At 54.3% G+C, this 22,264-nt stretch overlaps 1 protein-coding gene across 2 annotated transcripts; it reads right to left on the bottom strand.

Moving 5' to 3' along the window:
* Positions 1-10,269: 10,269 nt before the first annotated feature.
* On the bottom strand, positions 10,270-16,183 carry EGR3 (early growth response 3). Of its 2 annotated transcripts, XM_028522021.2 has the most exons (3): positions 15,284-15,364; positions 14,830-14,882; positions 10,270-14,005 (listed from the first exon to the last, which is right to left on the bottom strand). In XM_028522021.2, exons 2-3 carry the CDS (start codon positions 14,867-14,869, stop codon positions 12,996-12,998), a joined length of 1,050 nt encoding a protein of 349 aa, XP_028377822.1. In that variant the 5' UTR covers positions 14,870-14,882; positions 15,284-15,364; the 3' UTR covers positions 10,270-12,995. The 2 variants fall into 2 exon arrangements, with proteins under 2 accessions (XP_028377822.1, XP_028377821.1); XM_028522020.2 differs by lacking the exon at positions 14,830-14,882 and having other exon boundaries at positions 15,284-16,183.
* Between the last annotated feature and the right edge of the window lie 6,081 nt (positions 16,184-22,264).

The following is a 22,264-nucleotide window of genomic DNA, read 5'->3' on the forward strand; positions in this document are numbered from 1 at the left end:
ATGAATGCCCAGAATGGCTGGCTGGGAGGAGGTTTTTGGATGAAAACAAAATGGAAAAGGTGAAATATACCCCCCAGCATGCATCCCACTTCCCTTCCTGTATAAGGACAGATTCCTCTGAGTCCGTGCCCCTACCTAGCTTTGAGAGTCTGCAACTGCTGCCGTAGCAACCCCTTCTGTCAGCCGTGGAAGGGGCCGAGCTCTGGCCGCTCCCCCACGCCCAGAAGCTGTGCGGAGGGACAACCAGGGCAGAGTTGTTCCCAGTATTTGCCAACAAGGCTGGGGACAAGGCTGGGCAGAAATCTGATTTCCCAGAGGTCTCTGACCGGGGGTTTGCCTGGACCCACCACGCCCAGCATCTGTGCTCCCTCCCTTCCCTATGGGGGACCTAGCATCCATGTGGTGGCACCTGCTTGAAAGCCACCTGGGAGTCCTCCAGACCCAGGCCAGAGAAGGAGGCTGTCCGTGGCTCCAACCCACCTCTCCCAGCAACTCTGCTAATCCAAATAAGATAGGGAAAAGGCAGTGGGAGGAAATGATAGTTTCATGGTTATTTTCAGAAAGAAAACAGAAAAAAATGCAAACAGGAGCACACCCTGCATTTTGGTACAAAATCTAAGAGTCTCGGGAAAGGAGCCTGTAGTTCTTGCTTCTTCTAGCCCTCTCACCAGATGTTGGGGAGGGGTGCCTGGGCTGGGGCTGGGGGCCTGGGCTGCTCTTCCTCCCTGGGAAAGGGAGGTGAGGGGCTTAGGGAGGAGCCTTGAAGACCCTTCCTACCAAGGCAGGAGGAGCCAAGGCCTCTTTGTCTTGTGGGCAGACAGGGACCCACCCTTTGGGGGTGGAGGAGCAAGTGGAGAAGTGGGAAATTCTGGAGCTGATGCTTGTAAAGCACAGTGGCATGTGTAGGATTGGTGGGCTGGGAGGGTGTGTTCTAGAAGCATGCTGCAGAGAGAGAACTGGAGAGGGGGAGGGAAAGCAGGAGAGACTGTGCTTGTAGGAGAACTGAGTAGGGCTGCTGAGTGTGTGTGTGTGTGTGTGTGTAGGGTGCACACAAAGACAGAAAGAAGCCAGGCAACCTGGGCTGCAGGCAGGAGGGACTGCTGAGGGCTCGCCAGCTCCAGCAAGCTGTGTGAACAGAGGACAGAGCCTGACTTCTATCCCCAGAGTGACACTGGGCTTTGCTCTCTAACCCCTAGGTTTCCCAGGATAATGGGAGGGGTGGGGGTCGGAGTGAGGAGGGGAGTGGTGACCTGAACCTGGTAGGGGGATATTTGTCTGGAGGCCTGGCCTCAGGGATTTCTCGCACTCATTTGGAGACTCTCGCAGGAAAACCTACAGAGACCTGGGGGTAGGAGGACATGGAAAGGAGAGAGCTGGTGCAGGCAGAAGAGGGACTCAGTGAACTAAAATCCCCAATGGCTGCAGAGGAGGTAATCTAAGAGTAAGGAAGAGAAAGGGATGAGGACAAGCAGAACCAAGAGAACTGGAAGGGGCCTCAGGAAATCAGCTGGCCCAGTGTCTTGCCTGAGGCAAGGGGGTATTGTTATCCCCATTTTACAGATAGCTCAGCTGAGACCCAGTGAGGTTAGCTGCAGTGTCCAGGTTTCCATGAGTAGTCAGAGCAGGGGCTGTCGGGGAGAGATGGGCAGCATCTCTCTCCTGTTGGGTGATCTAGTTAGTGATGGGGGGTCTATAGTGCCAAGGACAGAGGGCAGCCCCCAGGTGCAGTTCCAGGGAAGACAAAGTTAGGCTGAATAGCAGGAACATCTTGGGCCGAGGAGGCCTGTCGGCCTTGGAAGCTATGTACATGGAAGAGAAGGAGCCTTCCCTCCCAGCCTGCTCAACCAGACCAAGCCCAGGACCTGGGAGGTTTGGGAGGGGATGGAGGTAATGACTCAAGCCATCCGACACAGGCTTGACCCAGGTGAGGTTGGGTAACCCAGCAGACGCTCCAGTGGGGTGAGGGTTGGAATGAATGGGTGATGCTGGCGATAAGGGAAGAGGGTGCGCCAGCAGGGAAGGGCTCTGGTTCCAGGCAGCCTGCTGGGAGAAGGGTGGGGAGGAGCCCACTTGGGCTAAAGATGGGGAAGAAGGAATGAGGTTCCAGCACTTCCTGAGAGGCCTCTCCTGAGACAAGGTCCTGGAAGGAGAGGAGGAGCCTCCGGTGGTGGGTTTGGGGTTAAATCCAAAAACGGAGGAAGAATTCTCAGGGTGGAGACAGACCCAAAGGCAGAGCCTCTGGGCCTTCTGGGACCTGCCAGGGCAGTGCTCCCCTCCAGCAGCCAGCCACCCCTTGGGGCCTTCCAAGCCATGGGTGTGAGGCTGACCCCTCCAGGCACCCCAGGCCACTGCTGAGAGCATCTGGGTTGAATAGAACCCCAAACCAGGAGACCTGCCTATATGTCTGTTTCTAGGCAGTTTTCAGGCAAATAGGAGAGAAAAGGGGTTAAAAAACACATTCCAAGAAACAAACACAGCTAGAGAACATTCACCCCAAGGCCTCAGGCCAGAGGAACTGGAGTCAGGGAACAGAGGCCCCAGGGAGCCGGTCGGGATGGAGAGAGGCTGGCCCTTCCAAGTGGCAGGAAGCAGATCTTTCAGTTTGGGCCCGGGAGGACCAGAAGCAGAGGCCTCCTCTCATCCTGCCCCTGCTAGGTCCTGGCTCCACTCCCAGCTGGGAGGTCAAAGGGTGGGTCTCACCGACACAGAGTGATGGTCCTGGACTCTTTGTCTGGATCCATCACTAGCACCACTCATTTTCCTGGCAGGGACTTTGAGATCCAAAGGGGGACTGTGACTTTGTTAACTTAGCAGTTTTGTCCTAATATCAGGGGCAAAATCAGGAGCCAGGTCTCCTGACCCCTGAGGCAGGAAGCCCAGGGGTGTAACAGCTGAGTGACAGCACATATCCTTCAGTGGATGCAGATTTCCATGCTCTCAGACCCGGAAGGCACAGTCCCAACAGTGAACATGGGATCGCTCCTGGCTCGTCATCTCTGAGCCATCTGGACCCTCTGTGGTTTTTTTCACCTTGCCTAGTGAGAAGAGTACAGGACCCTGCTCCTAGCTCTGCCTGGAATGTCTGCCCAGACAAGTCACCCCTGGAAGGTAGAAGCATCTCCCAGCAGTCTTCTTCAGGCTTCTGTGTCCGGAACAAATAGCTCTTTTTCATAATTTACTTTGCAGTGGGTCTTTTCAACAGCCTTGCAGAGTAGGTCATTAACCCATTGTGCAGATGGGAGAATGGAGGCTTGGCCACAGTACGAGACTGACTCCTGGTCTAACACAGAGGGAAGGCAATGCTGGGACTGAAGCTATAGGCTTGGTCTTTTGACTGAGAGTCTGAGCTCTTCAACCAACAGCAAAGGAGAAGCAGGTGGGTGGGCTGAGAGGGGGGAAAGGCAAGGTTTGTTCAGGCTTGCAATTGTGGAAACAAATGATAAGGGCCCACAGGGAAGAGGATGTGGGGGCTTTTCCCGTCAGCTCATCATCTCAGGTCTGGGTGAGGAGCAGGTACAACGGTCAGCGGAGGGCTGCTCTGCAAGGAGCATGGAGAGTCAGAAGATAGAGCCCTATCCTAACCCCTTCCCCAGCCCTGACAAAGTCTGTCCCCATAGCATGAAGAAGCAGCCAGAATGTAACACAGGGAAGTGTCATCTGGGTTGGACAACCTCCACCAAGCCAGCTGGGCAGTCTCCGGAGATGCCAAGCTGCTATGTGTTTCCCGGGCCTGTGGGCACTCGGATTTTCTCTTCCTCTTTGGGGAAAGCAGACATTCGTGAGAAGCCCCACAGGCCACAGGCATGTGTCCTGGGGTGGGGCACTACCGTAATCAGTTTTGCTAATATCAATGGATGAATGAATGGGATGTGAAGCAGCTCTGGAGGACACCAAGTTGCCAGGGAAAGGCAGGACATGTGGTGGGGCTTCTGGAAATACATGAAGTGAAAGACCAAAAAAGTGGGGGGTGGGGAGGAAGACATATTTCTTCCCCAGAAGAAAACTGCTTTGGTAAGTCTATAGAAATGATGCTACAACACTAAGATTTGCAACTGTCAGGGAATTGAAGCTTGTGGCAAGGAGTGTCATGGACCATAGTGGTTTTAGGAATGTTCCCATCCTGCATGTCCAGGCCTGGCGGGGGAGGTGAGAATATGGACCATGTTGGAGGAACCTGGCCATCCACCAGCCCTTTGCCGAGGCAGGAAACATTGGCCAACCAGCCCCAGACTGGAGGGAGCTGGCTTTGCGGGAGCGGTTTCTGAGAGATGAGGCCAAGGGAGATTCCCACTCTGAGGCTGGGCAGCAGGAAGAGTCATCCATCTTATTAAGGAACTTGGCACCCAGGCAATGTCAACAGGAAGAGAAAGGGTTCTCAGGCTGTGGTTCTTGAAGGAGGCAGTTGTGTCTCTCCTCAGGCGGACTGGAGTCTAAGAACCATTGGGGACCTCTGAGAGGCCATAAAAGAACGGTTAAGAAGACTGCATCAGGCGAATGAGGAAGTCAAGCAGAGGCAGGGGGCAGTGCTTTGAAGGCTCACAGCAGAGGCAGCTTGGCAGAGGGAGAGGGCCCCTGGCTTACTGCCTGGCAGCCCCGGCCAGGCCAGGGGCCCTCCCGGGGGTTGGGGCCTCTCCTGTCAGACTTCCCGATTGGTTTGCTTCCTCCAGGATCCGGTCCCGTGCGCCTCTGTCCCTCTTCCCTTGCTCACCTCTTTCTAGCCACTCTGGCTCCATGTGATTCCTTGAACAATCCAAGAACACCATCCCTGGGACCTCAACACTCGCTGTCCCCTCTGCCAGGAGCACTCTTGGCCAGATGTCCACGTGGCCCTCTCCATCGCTTCCTGTGTCTGTGCGTAAAGGCCGCTTCCCCGTGAGGCTGTCCTGGACCACCCTACACATAATTGTAACCCCCACCCCCACCCTCCCCAGTCTCACTCTGCTGGGATTTTCTCCATAACGCAGATCACAGACTCACATAGTATTTTTAAAAATCTGTTTCCGCCCCGGAGAGAAGTTTTGAGAATAGAGGAATTTTTTTGTTCACTGCTATATCCTCGGTGTCTAGGACAATATGTTGCATGTAGCAGACCCTCAGCAAATATTTACTGAATAATAAAGGAATCAGGCATATTTCCATGGGACACTCCAGTCTGGATCTGAAATCCTGGCTCTGCCCTTATTGGGCGTGTTGATCTCGGACGAGTCACAGAACCTCTGGAGGGCCTGTTTCCTTTTGCCTGAAAATAAGTGCTAAATGGCCTCTTAAGCCACCATGACTCTACAAATCTAAGGGAACCCACTCCAGGAGGTAGGATGAGGTCAGGACTCCCATATCCATGATTCTCTCCCAGAACATCACTTCCATTAAAGCCCTGGATGGTTTCTGCTGCCCCCAGATGAGGGTTGGGCAAGGGCAGCACCACTTGGCCTGAGGCTGGAAGCTCAGAACTGGCCAGAAAGCTGAGGTCAGGACTGATGACTAATAATAAGCCTCAGATTAGGGGGAGGGATGGACGGGCAAGAACTGGGGCTGCTGCGTTTTTATTTAAATCCCTGATAAGGATCAGGAAGCAGGCAAACAGCCCCAATGACATCATTAATTAACTTTGCAGATGATACTGGATCAGGAAGGTGTTACATCCACCCATCTAAGTGAGAGAGACAAAAGGACCTGGGCAGGGGTCAGGAACCAGGCCAGGAAATGGCACCAGTAACAGCAGCTGTGGCCAAAAGGGGTAGATAGGGAGGTGGTGTGGAGGATCTCTTCCCAGACTCCAGATGTGCAGTGGATGGCCAGAGTTGGAAGTGGAGGTGAGGACTCAGGTGCCTCTGGCTGTGTCTGAATCAGTGTACTGATCCCTGGGGGAGACAGAGCCCTCTTTCTCACATCTGTGTTTGGAGGCTGGGGAGAGGCGACAGGGACCAGGGACAAGGAAGATAATTCACATTTATGAAGCACCCACAGTGAACCGGGCATCATATCCATGACCTCATTTGAACCCTACAACAGCAATGATAAGACAGGAGGACGCTGAGGCTCAGAGAGACTAAGAAACTTGTTGACAGTCACACTGCAAGAAAGTGGCAGAGTTGAGATTGAGATCCAGGGTGGAGGTGATGATTTCAGAGCTGGCTAAGGGTCCCAAGGGAACAGCTGCAGTGCTTCTGGGTTATCAAACTGCCTCTCAAAGTCCAGGACAGAGACCGGAGTAAGTAACAAGTGGCCCAGAGAAGGCTTTCCTTAGTACTCTGCGGCTGCACAGGCACTGAAAGTTTTCTGCCTTCTTGCTCCCACGGCCTGGACTTCCTGAGTAGCGGGGAGAAGGGAACGAGGAGGAGTGGAAGGTACCTGGACAACCTGGAGAGGCGAAATGTGAGTACAAAGGGCCCCAGCTCTTGCATCCTGTCTTTGAGAAGAAGACAAAGGGCCTAGAGACCCAGTTCTCTTCTGGTCACTAATCTCTCTTTGTTGGAGACAGGGACCTGATGCATTCTGGGTGGGGGTCACTCCCTGGGCCAAGCCGCCCCAGGGAATACAAGTCTGTGGACAAGGGTAATTTCCCTTGTGGAAGGCTGGGATGTCCCTAGCCTCAGGGGCGGCAGACTTCTCTTTTCTTCCCGGGAGCCAAGAGGCAGAAGCGTTACTGAGACAATAACTAGGAACTCACTGGGTAACCCAAGAGGGAACTCAATTCTGCTGTTGGCTGGGTCAGAGAAGAGCAGTCTGTTTCTGGTTGGGTCGTGATGCCTCCATGAAAGGTAAAGGTGGCTGAAGGCCCAGGGCAGGGCTCCCAGGGAAGGCTAGCCTGTGATTACATCCATGGACGATGAGCAGGGTCCTGTGGACACCGTTAGGACAATGACAGAGTTGGACGATTGGGAGTCTTGGCCATGAGAGAATGTGCTGGGGGTGGTGAGCTCCCTGGAGACATTAAAGAAACCATATGATGGTCAAACTCCCATCCAACCTAGAAGTTAGAATATTTTTGTTGAGTAGTCCCCACCACCTAGAACCTTGTATTCTCCATTCTCCTTGTTTGTGGCTTTGTGGTCATGTTCTGTTTGCATTAGCTCCTCAGTAACATTGCTCAGAAGCCTTTCTTCTAGCCAGCTGTGTGTTTGCTGGAAGGGAAGAAACAGCATTTTCACAGGGAGATTGGGGGATAGAGGAACACTGTTCCCCTGCTGGCCAGCAGGGGCAGTGACAAGGTCATCCCAAGTCCAGATTCCAGACCAAGCAGCCATGATGAGATTGGGGAATGAAGATCTCGGGCTGAAAGCGTCCGGACCTGGTCCCTTCCTGCTTGGGCATGGGAGTGTCAGAGACTTTAGTGCAAGCCAGGGAAAGCCCCATCACACCTCTGTTCTTGAAAATAACCAGCCGTTGGAAATATTAAAGCTAGGGTAGAGAGGAAACTTGACGCAAAGAGACTGGTGAAGTTTCAAGAGCTGGGTTGCTGGGAGAAGCTGGGGAGGCTGGGACTGTGCCTGGCCTCTGTGGGTGGCAATGGGGAGTGACTGTGTCCTTAGGGCTGTCCCAGGGACTGGTGTGACTGAGGGGCTCTGACATTCCCTGGGGTCTTTCCTCTTCCTCTGGAGACCTCATTCCTTTGTGCACAAAGAGTAGGTTTTCTAAAAAGAACCACTTGCAACAAACTTGGGATTATGATCTATTCTTAAAACCCCACAGTACCTTTTAGAAAGTCATTTTCTCCTAGTTAAGATTTGGCCAGTATGATTTCTAGTCTTTGGGACACACGGAGGCCTTCTATTTCCCTAGGTTTACTATTCCAGGACACCAGGGGAGCCAAGCAAGGCCAGGAAAAAGCAACTCACAACCCCCTCATCTATAGCAGGCAAATTCTGGACTAGCAAAAGGGGAGCAGTAGTGGCTGGCCATAAGCTACGGCATCCACTTACCAGAATCCACCTTGCTCTTCCTTTTTATATGCTTGTAAATAATAGACACACACTTAAACACACTCATCACTACCGCCACCACCACCATATACAAATATACGCCACTCCTTGCCTCAGTTCTGTCAAAGTATTGCCTCATTTGCATCTAACCCCAGTTCACCAAGTACAGTTTTCCGTCATTGCCTTCAGTGTGCCACTCTCCAGGAGTGTGTGTCGGGGGATATCCTTTCATCCATCCTCAAACACCTTAGGAGTTGCTTGGAAAGAGTGAGGCTTCTTCCTCTTCCATGTATTTAGGCCTGATTTTGCTCCGTAGCCTGTCCTTTGCAAAGCCTCCACAGCATCCTTCTCATGATAGCCCCAGCCAGACCTTTCTTCCACCATCTCCCCACTTCATCCCTAAGTTTCAGGGTTGAGTTTCCTCTCCTCATATTTACAAACCTGGGCAGGTTGGGTTGCTGGTGTGATGCTATCAGAAACAGCCTTATCTAGCTACAAAGTGTGAATCAGAGATTACACCACACAGGGCTGGTGCCAGCTAGGCGGGCTGCCATATTGCCAAGTAACCCAGTGGTTGAACCAGGTTGGGTTGAGTAATATGCACCAATGGGAAATGAGTTTATTAATCATGCGGCATAGCATGCTGTTGACGAAAGTGCAACTCCGAAGGCCTGGTTTGACTGGAGAGGATGCAGGTGGGGCTGGAGGCTAACTAAGAAGACACCCAGTGACGCTATCTTCCTCTGATAATATTCACTTGAAAAAACACATAGAAATCTGGAAGGAACCATCTAGTTGAGCAAAGAGATGGAGTATATATGCTCAATATTCGGGACTTTTTGGCCATCTCAGATTCCTTTTGTTAAAAAAAATGGTTGCTTCCTTGCAGCTGTACGTGAAGTTGTAGTTTGGAATTTTCCAAGTTTTGTGAGGTGAGAGAAGGGAATTCAAGATGGCAGCCAATAACCTAGAACTGCGTGGGTGAGAAACTTTTAGATTCCATACTGCATTCTCTTTATTGATCTCTTACTTCAAAAACATTCTTTTCTAAAGCCACAGCCCACCTCCTCCACCCGTCTGCCCTCAGCTTCTTGGTAACTACAGCCAACCAGAAATACCACCCACATTCTTCACTGTGATGGGCCTGCACTGGGGCAGCAAGAGCAGTTTCCAAGCAGGAAGGATACATACTTCTGTCATTGTATGGCTGGCCTGGCTGGTACCCCAGGCACTGAGACACTGTCTCCCAGTCATGTGTGGTGCTCCATTTACATAGCTCAGCATCGTACACCGAGCCCTGACATTTTGCTATGGCAGATAATACTTGGAAATGCATGAGAAGCAGGGAAATGTTTTAGGGGAGTCTGGGAGAAAGGGAGAGGGACAGAGCTCGCTTGTCCAAAGCCTGCTCTGGAACAAACCTCATGGGGATGAAGGAATGTAAAGGCTACAGTAACTCAGGGGAGGGGATAGGATGGAAATGTGGGCACAGGAAGGACATGGAAGGCACAGATCTCTCCCAGAGGAAGCTGTATGGCTGGCAAGTAAACTCAGTTAAGAACAGGGAAGGTTCTGGGAAGAAAGCTCAGAGGGCAAGCATCACTTTCATGAGAGACAGAAGTTGTAAGATGTGAGGGGTTACTGCAGTAAATACATTCCCTGTATGTTCTCCAAACCTGAATGTTCTTTCTTATCTCAAAGCATCATATCCCTGGGTAGCTCATAAACACAGGTTTCAGCCAGGACCACCTTTCCCAGGCAGCTACAAATACGAGGCCTGGAAAATCCTGTCCAAGTGGAATGGAAGTTATAGACCTTTAAACCTGATCTCCCCCAATTATGTGACCACAAAAGAGCTTCCAATCTCCCTGGTTATCTTGCCAACCCTGAAGAACCCCTCTCAAGTCTCCACCTGTTTTTCGAGCTTCAAAAGCTTTAGCAAGACACCCGTCACAGAGGTTGCGTTCTGGTGCTCCTTGTGACCATCAGAGAGTAGTTCATAAATCAGGGGAGCTCTTTATTTCTACCCTCAAATGCCCATTGAAAACCACAGAGAAGGGTTCTAGAAGGTTCCAGCCACTAGCCTCAAATCCCATGAGTTTGTCTAATCCACTCATGTAATCTCTCCAGCAATTTAAAGTCCCTAGGAAGGTGGGGGAGAGTTCTATTCTGTTGGAGCCACAGTGAACACTCAATACGGGCACCACCGGAGCCACACAAAGTTCTGACCAACTCCCAGTAACACCAAATCCCACATTTCCACACGGACGGTTTTCAGAGCAAGAACGGCAAAGCAGGCATAAGAACCTATCAAACCAACAACCAGCCAAAAACAAAACAAGACAAAGAACAGGCCAAACCAAAACTTTATGCTATGAAAACAATAAAATAAGGAGATTTATAGGCCGGCTGATTGTCAGCAAACACAATATATTTACTGTATTAGCATTTGCTCACAGTGCAAATGGTACAACATTACACCATTTCAATATTTCGGTTTTTAAAAATGCTGTTTTCATGAACTATATTATATCGGCATAACAATGTGACAAAGGAGCAGATGAAATGTTGGTGAAGAATCTCACCTTTTCACAATATCAAGCATATTTTTTTAACCTTAGTATAAGGTACTATAAATCCAAGAAATAAAAACATCCACAAAATATATTACATCTGGTTTGTCTTTTTCTAAGTACTCAACTTTATACAAAAGTCTTTCAAAAAATATCATTCCCCATAGGTTTTCCTGTTTAAAACCTGATTTTTTTCTCTCAGTTCACATAAGTTAGAGTGCATTTTCTTTTGTTGTTTTTTTTTAAAACATGCAGACATATAAAAAAATCTGGATAGCACAACGTTTTGGCAACAAAGTTATTTTTCTCTTAGTTTAGCTTAAATGTCTGAGAACAGTTGTATTAAAACAAAGGGAACTCAAAGTCATCATGCAGCGACATGCACGAGCCGGAAGGAGCAGGAAAATATTAAAGGGTATCTGATTCCTCCTTCCAGCTTTGAAGTGACCAAAATTTTTGTTTTTAATAATCATCACATTATAAAAAGTATTCAGCAAAATACTGTCTCTGCAAAGAAAGATTTTACCTCTCAGCTGAAAAAATATGAGCCCTCCTAGCAAACTTCGTCCTCTTCTCTCTCCTACAAAAAGTCCAAGTGCCTGGAAATCCACAACCCCCTGCTCTTTGATTTTTCCCTTTCACTAGACTTCTTTTAGTATTATTTATCTGCCACCAAAAAAAAAAAAACAAAAACAAAAACAAACAAACCACCAAAAAACAAAAAAAACAGTGCTTTTTTTTTTTCTTAAAAAAAAAAAAAAAGGTGGGTAACACATAAAGTGACTTTAAAAACAGACATTCTGTAAACTCCAGACCTTTGTTCCTCCTCTCCGGGCAGCTCGCTGACCACAGGAGAAATAATGCGGATAGGGGACAGTACATTCAGTCAGGCCTGCACTGGAAGCTGTGTCAGAGAGCAGCCTTCCCTACCGCTCCACTCCGAAAGTGTGACCCCTGGGTGGAGACCGGCTGGGGCGGGGGAGCCTGAGAGGAGGTGAGGTAGGGCAGGGAGAAGGTGAGAGGAGGGCATGGAAAAGGTACACCTCGTTAATCAACATGGGTGAATGCAAAAATCCCCATGTCTCCGGAGGAAAATTTGGACAGAGATGTGTATGCATGTATATGTATGTATATATACATACATAACAGACACATGTATGTATATATACTCGAGTGCACACACACATATATAGATATAATCTCATCAGTTAAATTTTTCATAAAAAATAAACCATTTTATTCCAGTGCACTGCACTGAATAGCCAAGTACCTTAGAAATTTTATTTTGCTAGGAATACGTATCGTGTGTATGTCATATATGTATATATATGTGTGTGCGCACACCCCCCCCCCAATACATAGATTTGAAGTCTACCTGTTGATCAAGGGCAAATAAAGAGCTTGCTTCTCCACCAAAGGGGGGAGAAGACACAGGTATGTGAGTGGGAGAAGACAAAAAGGTGAAATGGGGTGGCCGGTTGAGGCCTGCCTTTCCGGGAAAAGATTTTGAACAAGATGGGAGAAGGCTTAGAGGGGAGAAGGGGGAAGGGCAGAGGGCAAACTCAGGACATAGATTTTTAAAAGTGGGGCTGAGGAAATAATTTTTAAAAAGACAGGTTCAGGGATAGCTGCTTCCCCACCCCCTCCCCCGCAAATCAAACTGCTCTGAGGCCTAACAGGGAAGTGCTTGGAAAAGGTGAGGTTCCGAGGGAGGGACCGAACCCTAAGCGGCAGTAGCGGCGCCGCGGCGGTGGCATCCGAGGCATTTCTGTGAGAAACATTATTTCCGAGCAGATGGAAGACCCTTCTCATCTGGCCACGTGCAGGCCCCCAGCCTGGGACAGTCCCCAGGGGCCTGGAGACCCGATGTAGGGAAGAGTTTGGGGTGGACGCAGCCCAGTTCAGCTCAAGAGTCTGACACACAGGCGTGCGCGCGCGCGCACACACACACACACACACACACACACACGCATATACACTCACGCCAGCACGCACACTCGCGCGCATCCCCGCACGCAGGCGCGCGTGCGTGCGGCAGGCAGCAAGCTCTGCGCTTTGGTGCGCTGCTTACCCTCTCCCCCGTCTCGGATCTTCCTTCGAGGGAGAACCGAAGGAGACTTGGGGGGACTCGTGAGGTGCTTAGGTCAGACGAGACTTAGGCGGGCCCCGCCTTCAGTCCCCCGCAGGTCCTTGGCGCAGCCCAGAGGCCCCTGGATCAAGACGATCCGAACTGAACAAAGCGGGCTAGACGCCACCTTTCCACCTCCTATGCCTTGGCTAAAGGGGTGGGGGGACAAGGCGCCTCCTGCCCTGGCCCCCGACTGTTGGCCGGTGTATGAAAGGGTGAAAACGGGGGACTTCGAAGGGGGACAAGGGACCTTACGTCCGTGGAGAGGCCAGGGAGCCACCCCTGCGCCTCCGTGGCTAGCTTTCCCGCTGCTTTCAGGCTAGCAGCAGGGAGACACTGGAGGGGAAAAGTGGAAATCTGGGGGCCCGAGCCTCAGGCACAGGTGGTGACCACAGGGGCCAGGGACACTGGGGGCGCTGAGGACGCGGAAGGCGCACCCCCCTTCTCCGCCTTCTTCTCCTTTTGCTTGAGGTGGATCTTGGCATGGCGCTTGCGCTCGTCGCTGCGCGCAAACTTGCGCCCGCAGAACTCGCAGGCAAAGGGCTTCTCGCCCGTATGCGTGCGGATGTGAGTGGTAAGGTGGTCGCTGCGACTGAAGCTCCGCATGCAGATCCGGCACTGGAAGGGCTTGTGGCCAGTGTGGATGCGCAGGTGCCGGGTCAGCTCGTCCGAGCGGCTGAAGCGGCGATCGCAGCCCTCTGCCGGGCACGCGTGGGGCCTCTCGTGGAGCGGGGTCTTGCTGGGTCGGTTGGGGTACTTGCGGGGCCGGATGGGCTTGAGCGTGAGAGGCGGCTGGGGCAGGCTGCTGAAGCCTGGGTGGATTTGCTTGTCTTTGAATGCCTTGATCGTCTCCAGGGGAGTAATAGGGGGCGGGTTGACTCGGATGGGGTCCATGCCCTGGAAGGGCTTGTGCTCCGGAATTGAGCCCATGTCGTTGGGGTGGTGGTATATGTTGTAGTCAGGAATCATGGGGAAGAGATTGCTGTCCAAGGCCGGCTTGGCCGATTGATAATCCTGGGGGGAATAGGCGAGCCCGGGGTTGCCCTGGGGGTCGTGGAAAGACACAGGCTCCGAGTAGAGATCACTGCAGTTAGAATAGGGGGGCAGCGCCGGATACATGGCCTCCACGTCGCCCTGCGGTGGCTGCACCATGCTGGCCGTAGAGGTCTGCGTGCTGAGTGCCCCTGAGGCCGGGGGCACCCCCAAGATGCCAGCGCTCATGAGGCTAATGATGTTGTCCTGGCACCAGTTAGAAGGGGAGTCGAAGGCGAACTTTCCCAAGTAGGTCACGGTCTTGTTGCCGGGGGCTGGCTGGAAGGAGCCGGAATAAGAGAGTTCCGGGTTGGGCTTCTCGTTGGTCAGACCGATGTCCATCACATTCTCTGCGGAGAGCGGGGGAGAGAGGGGAGGGATGAGTGAAGCCAAGCCGACTCCAGGGGCCGGGAGCCCAGGTCCATGCCCAGGTGTGGAGGGTGCGGCCGGGTGGAGTGCGCGGTGCATGGGGTAAGAGGAAAGCTGCGCCCGGCGCAAAGCGGGCGGTGCCGCGCTCCCGGGCGCAACCTGGATACAGCAAAATACTACGGATCGGGGTGTGGAGTGGCTGCTGCACACACACCGCACACGCCGCGCACACACACTCACGTACCAAACACGCGCGCGCGCGCGCGCACGCGAAGCATTGTTGTTTCTGAGGTAGGGCGGGCAGGTAGCTGCAGCTACAGGTAGTTTCAGACCCGGAGCGCGCCGGGCTCTCGCTCTCTAGTGCACACAACTCGGCCTCTCCCCCCTAGCCCTGTCCGCACCCGGACGCAACGCCTTTCTTGCCCGACGAAGCCCTCCTTGCGCATTGCGCCCGGGTCGATGACCCCGGGAGCTCTGACGCTTTGTCCTTCTCGCGTAGAGGGGTACTGCCCGAAAAGGGAGCTCGCCCGCCACCTCACCCACCCCCACTCGGCCCAGCCTCCTCCGGGCCTGAGAGGCTTTCGGCTCTTGCTGGAGGGAGAAAGCCCAGCCCCTCGCGAGGGTGGAGGGCGGCGGAAAACCGGCTCGTGTCTCCTTGCCGGGAGTGGCCGCTCATTCCAAGCTGTTCCCCCCAGGGATCGCCCCCCGGGGCAGACTCCGCTCGGGGTGAACCCCCTCCCTCTCCTCACCGTCCCCACACCCCCACGGGTTTGCTGAACGCCCCGGAAAGGTAGCGTCGCAGTACCTCTCCCACCGCGGGGACTCCACGCCGCACACGGCTCCATCCCGGGTGGGGGGCTGAGGGAGTAAGGGGAAGAGCGCGGGTGAAAGGGACGCTCGGCTCCTCCCGGGAAAGGGGGCGACGGCACCACGCCTTGCGCGCAGCCTGGCGATCGCGCCCCCTGAGCGGAGAACCCCGGAGCACGGCCGCTCGCACCTACCTCCCTCCAGTCGGCGGCTGCCCCCACCCGGGAGAACAGAAGCCTCTACCGTGGCGTCGCCAACCGAGCCTTCCCGATCGGGGAGGGCGGGGGGAGTGGGTGGGAAAAGCAACTCGCCCCCCGGAAAATTCCCAGCGCGCCCCCATCCTATCCATCCATCCATCCATCCATCCATCTATCCATCCATCGCTAGTTGATTCCCTCCTCTTCCTCTCCCTCTCCTTCCTTTCTACCTCGCCGCCTCCCCGCCGTCCTTACCTGTAGCCATCTGATTGTAATGGGCCACCGAATCGCTGCTGCCGGAGAAGAGGTTGAGCGCGCTGGGGATCTCCTCGGGGTACAGATTGTCAGGCAGTTGGTTTAGCAAACTGCTCATGGTCACCGGCAGCTTCTCGGCGAGTTTGCCGGTCATAGCACTCCCGAGCTGCCGCCACCGCCGCCGCCGCCGCTCGCTCCTAACGCAGCTTCCAGGCCAGCGGCATCCGAAAGGCGATCCGTGGTGCAGGGGAAAAGCATGCGAGAGGAAAAGTTCGGGGGGAGGGGGGAGGGACGAGGGGAAGGGGTGGGCCAGAGGAGGGGATCTTCTCTTTTTGGGGGGTGGGTGGGAGAGAGGGCAAATGGGGGTAATCTTCTTGGGTGCCGGGCCGGTGCCGTAGGAGGCTGGGTCTTGGGTGGGGGGCGTGTGCGGGGGTTGGGCTGGGGGCTGGGTGGGGGGTCTCGGCGGAGGGGGTCGGACGCGGTCTCAGTATTGATCTTACAAACAGACGCGCGCCGGCAGCCCCCCCACCCCCCGATCCGCCACCGCCACCGCCGCCACTGCCGCCGCCGCCGCCGCTGCCGCTGCCGCCGCCGCTGCTACCTCCACCACCAGCCCCGCTGCTTCCTAGCAAGCTCACTGCTGCCCAAAAGCTCCCAGCCAGGGAACTCCACCAGCCTATTTATCTGAGCCCCGGGAAAGCTCCGTGACGTAGCTGCCCATATATGGACAGACAAAGCCCAGCGAAGGGGCGCGACGTCACAATGGAAGCTCCTCACAATGGAACATAGAAAGCAGGAAGCGGGCCGCAGCCGGCGAGCGGAGTCCGCGCCGCTCGCGGGTCTTGAAAAAAGAGAGAGAAAGAGAAACAGAAGAGAAGAAACAAGCACAATTGGAGAGGAGAGAGGAAACGGGGATGTAACCGAATGCAAAGCGTAAATCGCGCTGCGCGCGTTCGAAAAGCCCTCGCCGTCTGTGTTTATTCTGGGTCTGTACTAGGGGGACGAGCGGGAACGCGTGGGGGAGGGGCGCGAGAGCAGGGTGGGCTCGTTTGCTGACGGTCTCCAGCACCCCTCGTAGGAATACAGAGAAATGAAAGCCCCGGGCGACGTCCCTTTGCAGCCCGAGGACTTCTGGGGACCCCGGAAGGCGTGTGCTCAGACCTGGGGCGGCCGCCCTCCTCGCGCCCGGGGCCCCAGCGCAGCCCGTGGGAGCGCGAGCGCGTCCCTCTGAGCGGGCTTCCAGCGCATCAGGGATGCCTGGTCGAGTATCTCGAGAACTTTTGCACCTCCCTCTCTCTGATTAGCCGCCCACACCCCTGCCTCTCCTTCAGTCCCTGACCCTGCGCTGACTCCCGGCTGAACCCTGGGGCTGGTAAGAGCCTAGTTGCAGAGAGGTTGCGCGGGAGGCGAGTACCCCGCACAGTTGGGGGTCGAGGATGTGCGGTTTTGGTGGTGAAGAAGAAAAAGTGAAGTTGAGTGGATAGGAAGCACGTGCACCAAATCCTGAGTAAATTCCGTGACGGTTCCTAAGCACCCCCTTTGGCCACGGGATGGCAGGAGGGCCCAACAGGCCCAGGCGCAGCCGCTGTCCATTGCTGCTTGGGAAGGGCCCGCCACTGAGTTGCAGCAGGAGCACGCTGAACTCACGGTCTGACACTACGGCAACCTCCCCTAGTCTCTACCCTTCGCATCGCCTTCTACAGGCTGTCCCTGGCGCCCTGCAGTCAAGGCCCGCCTGTTTGTCAACCCGCAGCGCTGTCACCTCCCATAGCGGCAGCAGATTCTGGAGGCGGCTGATATGTTCCCCGGGGCCTGTTCCCCGGGCGCGCGCGGCCAGGCCCGGGAGAAGGGTAGGAGAGGAAGGGAACGTAGGGGAGCGACCCCGAATCACACCGGCTTGGCGTGGGAGGATTCCCTCCTCGGTGGCCGCGTGGGCGAGGTGAATCCCGCGTCCCCCGCTGGGGAGTCGGGTTGGGGGAACATGCATTTCTCAGGGGGAGTGGGAGTGTTGACAAGGAGCAAGAGAGAATCCCCGGGCCTCGCGTCGTGGGAGGGCCACGCGGGCCGGGGACGCGTGGGAGGAACTCCCGAGCTGCACATAGCGGTGGAGGTAGATGACAACCTCGCTCTCCTCCCCTCCATTTCACTCGGTGGAGAACCGGGGGTGGGAGGGACCGGTCTCCCCCGGTCTTCTCTGGTTCTTAGGAAAGGAGGGATTCCCGCCACCCGCGAGCCCCTTCTCCCCCGCCCCTGCCGCCACTCCCGCCAGGTTCCCCACACCTAAACCCGGGAGGCACTGCGCCTCCGGGCTCTCCTCCGCCCGCGCGGCTCGGGGAGCAAGCGCTCTGCAGCGGTCCCGGCTCCGGCCGGAATCAGGGCGTGCAGCGCCTCCCGCCCCCGGCAACCTCCCTGGGGGGGCGGCCGGGCTGCAGGCTAGGGGACGTGGGCGTCAGTGTGAGCCGGGCTGGGCGCGGGAGGGGCTCTGGCGGCTGCTGGGAGGGTCGCCGGGCGGCGGGCCAAGCCGGGAAGAGCCATACAAGGAGCGGATCCGGTGACGCGCCGGCCGCGCCCCTTCTCCTTCTCGATTTGGCTGCAGATTCCGGTCCCCGGATTTGCATATTTTGGCAACCAGTGGAAAAGGAAAGAAGAACGGAACCCGCAGCCTTTAAAGGAACCGCACAGGCTGTAGCGTCACCTAGGGAGGCGGTCTGGGGGGCGGGAAATATTAGCCAGCGGCTCCGGCCTCTGGCTGTAGACCTGGAGGTAGGGGTGAGGCGTGGGGCGGGGGTGGGGGGCGGCGGTGATTCGCCAGGAGTCTCGTCCCAGTCCTGCTCCCTCTGAGGCGCCTCCGGTTGCGCCGGCACCCGCAGGTAGCCGGGTCTCCGCGGTTCCTGCGAGCCCGGAGGCACTGTGAGGTCCGCGGCCTTGGGCGAACCACAGGCCCCAGTGTTGACTGCAGTGCCCACGTTTCCCCGCGAGAGGCACAGCTCAGCCTCTGCAGGTGACAGGAAGGAAGTAAGAGACCTCCAGGACGCCCAGATCAACTTCGGAAGACCCCACCGTGCTGCACCTCCTCCCCACCTGTTGAGACCTTTCTCCAGGAGGGGAAAGTGAGGAGCCTAGAATCCCCAGTTTTGTTCTATAGAGACCTGTGTTAGGAAAGCAGAGGCAGTGGGAACATTTGGGATCCTTTAGTATTTCCAGGGCCCCAAAGAAGGTAGGTGGAGGAGTGCAGGCTCTCTAGAGATGGCCCTCGAACCCCTTTAGGCCAGCTGGGCTTGTCACGCCCAAGTAGGGCTGGCCAGCTTGCTCCACAGCCTGCTTACATGTTGGTGAAATTGTACAGGAGCTTTTTGGGGGGAGGGGGGGACACAAATGTCTTCCCTCTCCTTCCTACTAGTTCTTGACATGAGAGTCTTCAGTTAAATAAGTATTTATTGGAACTTCAGTGTGATCTTGGACAAAGCTCTTCCTCAGCCTCAGTTTTCTTGTCTGTAAATTGGGATAATAGTACCTTAGAGAGAATTAACTTAGATAATCCTCATACAATGAACACTTAGGCTAGAGCCCTAGCAAGCACTCACTAAATGGCAATTACTACTGTTCAATTGTATTCTCGTCCACCCTGCCATGTGGCAGAAAAGCCCGTTGTGCTTGTGTCTTAGAAATGAGTATAAATGACATAGGGAATGAAAAGGGCCAGGTGTGGACCTCGGTCCCATATCGGTGTGATCATATAGCAGAAGTATTAATGTTTATTATTTAGGGGAAAAAAGAAAGTCCTATTTGTGTGCCAGGTGCCTGCTGGTCACTTCACAAATATAGAGATGGGTAAGAAATGGTCTTCAGTCTGCAGGAGCCCAGGTAAGGACTGAGCCCTCGGTAGCAGCTGGTGGAATGAGGCGGGGCTCACAGAAGTCACTCAGAGGCTCTTTAACGCTCTGGAGCATCCTCCTAGACTTTTCTGGAGGGTGGCTGTGGCTCTCAGGGTGGGGTGGGGGATTCTGGTGCCCTTCCTTCCTTCCTCTGCCATGGAATGAGTCATGCTGGGGGAAGCCTGCTTCTGCAAGCATAGGCCCTCACTGCCTGGCTCCTGTTCAGGCTGCAGCCCACACAGGTGTCCCCTGTCACCTGATGATGATGGGAGAGGGAGGCCAGGGTTCTGTGACAGGAGGGGACAACTCTGGGTATGTAATGGGGTTAGGGTGTTGGAAGTGGCTGTTTATAGAATAATAGCATTTTCCCTTCTGGTTGCCAAGCTTTGAATGCAGCATAGTAAAAAAGTCTCTTCTTCCCTTTCTCCTCCTTTCCTCTCTCCCTCCTGAACAGGGGCTGGGGATGATTGTCTGTTTTATTGGCGGGCTCAGGTGAGATTGCCAAGGGCCTAATTACCTGAACTCCAAGCCCTGGACTTGTTGGAGGGCGAGTAGGCACTGGTTCAGGGCGTCCTCACTCAGGAGATGGTGAAAGGCAGGCCCGACCCCTCTGCAGTGGGGCCAAGGCCGCCCAGCCTCTGGCTGCTCTCCTGACTCCAGCTAACCTCACCAGCTGCACTTACGGGCTCTGCAGCTGCTTGTGGGGACAGCGGGTGTGCTGGTCTTGTTGAAAGAATACAGGAAGGAGGAGCGGTGGCCCTAGACATCTGCTGAAGAAAAAGGCCCAGTTCTTGCTCTGTCTTGCTCCTTAGTTCTGCAGTCACCTTGCCCTCTTAACTTTAGGTCCCCTTTTTTTGCTAAAGATGTCCAGGCTTTCTTTACTGGTTTTAAAAAAGAAAATCCCAATGAATTCAGGGGTATTAGTGAGTTAACGCATTGCCCTTCTCAGAGGGTATTTGCATTTCAAAAGAAAATGCTTAGAGAGGGTAATTATAACCCAAAGATATTAAGCCCAATGCTTAGCTCCATGCCTGGAAAATGGTAGGCGCTCATAACCGCTGGTGGAATGAGGTCTCATTTGGGATATGAGGCCCAGTGACAAGGAGTAGGGGTAGGAGATTCGGGCACAGAGAGTGTCTGGGGCTCCTCAAATCTCACCAGGCCCTATGTATAAGGCCCATCCTGGTGGGATTACTCCCGAATGACACTTCTCTCAACGGTCTTCAGATGCTTTTCATTTTGGGGTGTCCCGAGAGAGATGAGCAGGTCACCAGTGAACTCGCCCCAGCCAGACTTCCCTGGTGCTCTAGAGGTAACTGCCATTTGTTTGGTGATGACAGCCAGCTCTGAGGCTGGGTGGGATTTGCCTGGAAGCTTGCAGAAGGGACTCAGTGTTGGCAGACAAGATGACTTTGGAGTGTGGGGCTCCTGGATCTGAGCCCGAGCTGAGCCTCTTTGCGGGGCTGCTGGAGGCTTCAGGCTTGCAGAGCTTCTGTACCCACAGGAGATGGGTTGAACAGGGACCCTGGGGACATACTTTATTTTCCCCATTCTCTACAACAATCTCTGAGGGAACTTTTAGGACTGCTCCCTCAACATTTTTTTTTTACATGAAGATTATAAGGTGTTGGAAAGAGTTTGAGTAGTTGGTTGGAGGATACCTGGCAAGGAAGTGGCTGAGCTGGCATTTGAACTCAAGGCCTTGTGGCTCCAGAGCTACCGCTCTTAGTTGTGCTGTTTGTCCCTATGAAGACTGTCAGGAGAAATAAACGAGAGGGCAGATGTGGCCTAGAGGAGATCTGGGTGTAAAGCCTGTGGAGGCAACGAGTAGAGGAAAGGCTCACTGCAGCACTGCTCCCCTGCACCCTGGGAGGCAGCAGGGGGGGGGAGGAGCTCCCACCCAGGGGAGGGTAAGGGTGAGAGGGTACAGCGCTCAGGGAGGTCAGGGGGAGCCAAGAGGGGGAACGGCAAGTGCCACTCTGAGCTCGGGTCCCACTGCCGTAGGCTGTCTCAGGCTATAGGATCCTGTCCCAGCCAATCATTTACTTCCATATTAAACACCAGTTTGTGCCTAAATTCAAACCAACTCATTATAATCATGTTGAATCGGTTTTCTTTCTTTTTTAAAAAAGATTTTATTTATTTATTTTTAGAGAGATGGGGAGGGAGGGAGAAAGAGAGGGAGAGACACATTGATGTCCAAGAGAAACATCAATCAGTTGCCTCTCATATGCCCCTAATTGCCCAACTGGGGACCTAGCCAGCAACGCAGGCATGTACCCTGACTGAGAATTGAACCGGCAACCGTTCAGTCCCCAGGCCACACTCAATCCACTGAGCCACACCGGCCAGGGCCAGTGTGTGTGTGTGTGTGTGTGTGTGTGTGTGTGTGTTTAATCATGCTTCAAGTGATTTTGGGAGAATCTGGTGACTAAAGGGAGAAAGACTTGTTACAAAGTACATTTGCTGGGTGGGGAGGACCCAAAGTGGCTCTGGGGACCCCTCCTCAGACACAAATCCAAGGCAGTGAGTGACTGCAATGGGTGGGAGTGAGGATTGTCTAGAGGGTGAGAGGTTAAGGCTAGGCTGGGCTGGGGCAGGGAGGGAAGAAAGGTCTCAAGGTGGAAGGTGAGACCTGGAAAAATTAATGGGAAGTACAAGCCCTGATCTGGGAACCAGGAGTGTTGGGTTTTGTCATAAGTTATCTGTGTGACTTTGGGCCTTGTGCTCTCAGCCCTGGGCCTCTGGTGGGGGCTGGACTGGGTAACCTGCCTCTAAGTCCCTGCCAGCTCTGCTAATGCACACCTTTCAGATTCTATTGCAGGCAGGGTTGGGAGGAGACCCCAGATATATTTGGGGTGTTGGAATCCTCAGCAGGGAGGAGGAATGGGTCAGGGGATGAGGGCTTGTAATGGGAACTTTTCAGGAATTCACACAGGGTAAGTGGCATCATGTGCTCAGATGGCCTGTCATCGTCCCTGGGGGCCACTGTGGGGCAGCCCCCCTACTTAGCTGGGAAAGGATGGTGTCTCTGCAGAAAGGACTCTTGGGGGATGAGGCTTTTTGGAAAGGGGAACTTTGTCATCTGAAATGAACCAGAAAAGCA

This window comes from Phyllostomus discolor, chromosome 8 (genome assembly GCF_004126475.2).
Source record: "Phyllostomus discolor isolate MPI-MPIP mPhyDis1 chromosome 8, mPhyDis1.pri.v3, whole genome shotgun sequence".
Taxonomy (NCBI): domain Eukaryota; kingdom Metazoa; phylum Chordata; class Mammalia; order Chiroptera; family Phyllostomidae; genus Phyllostomus; species Phyllostomus discolor.

Bases quoted from the DNA above. Each gene is read 5' to 3' on its own strand.
- EGR3 (XM_028522020.2), bottom strand. From the start codon at position 15,437: ATGACCGGCAAACTCGCCGAGAAGCTGCCGGTGACCATGAGCAGTTTG. The intron at 14,006-15,283 runs GTAAGGACGGCG...CGCTCTCCGCAG, and splicing joins TTACAATCAGATGGCTACAG to AGAATGTGATGGACATCGGT.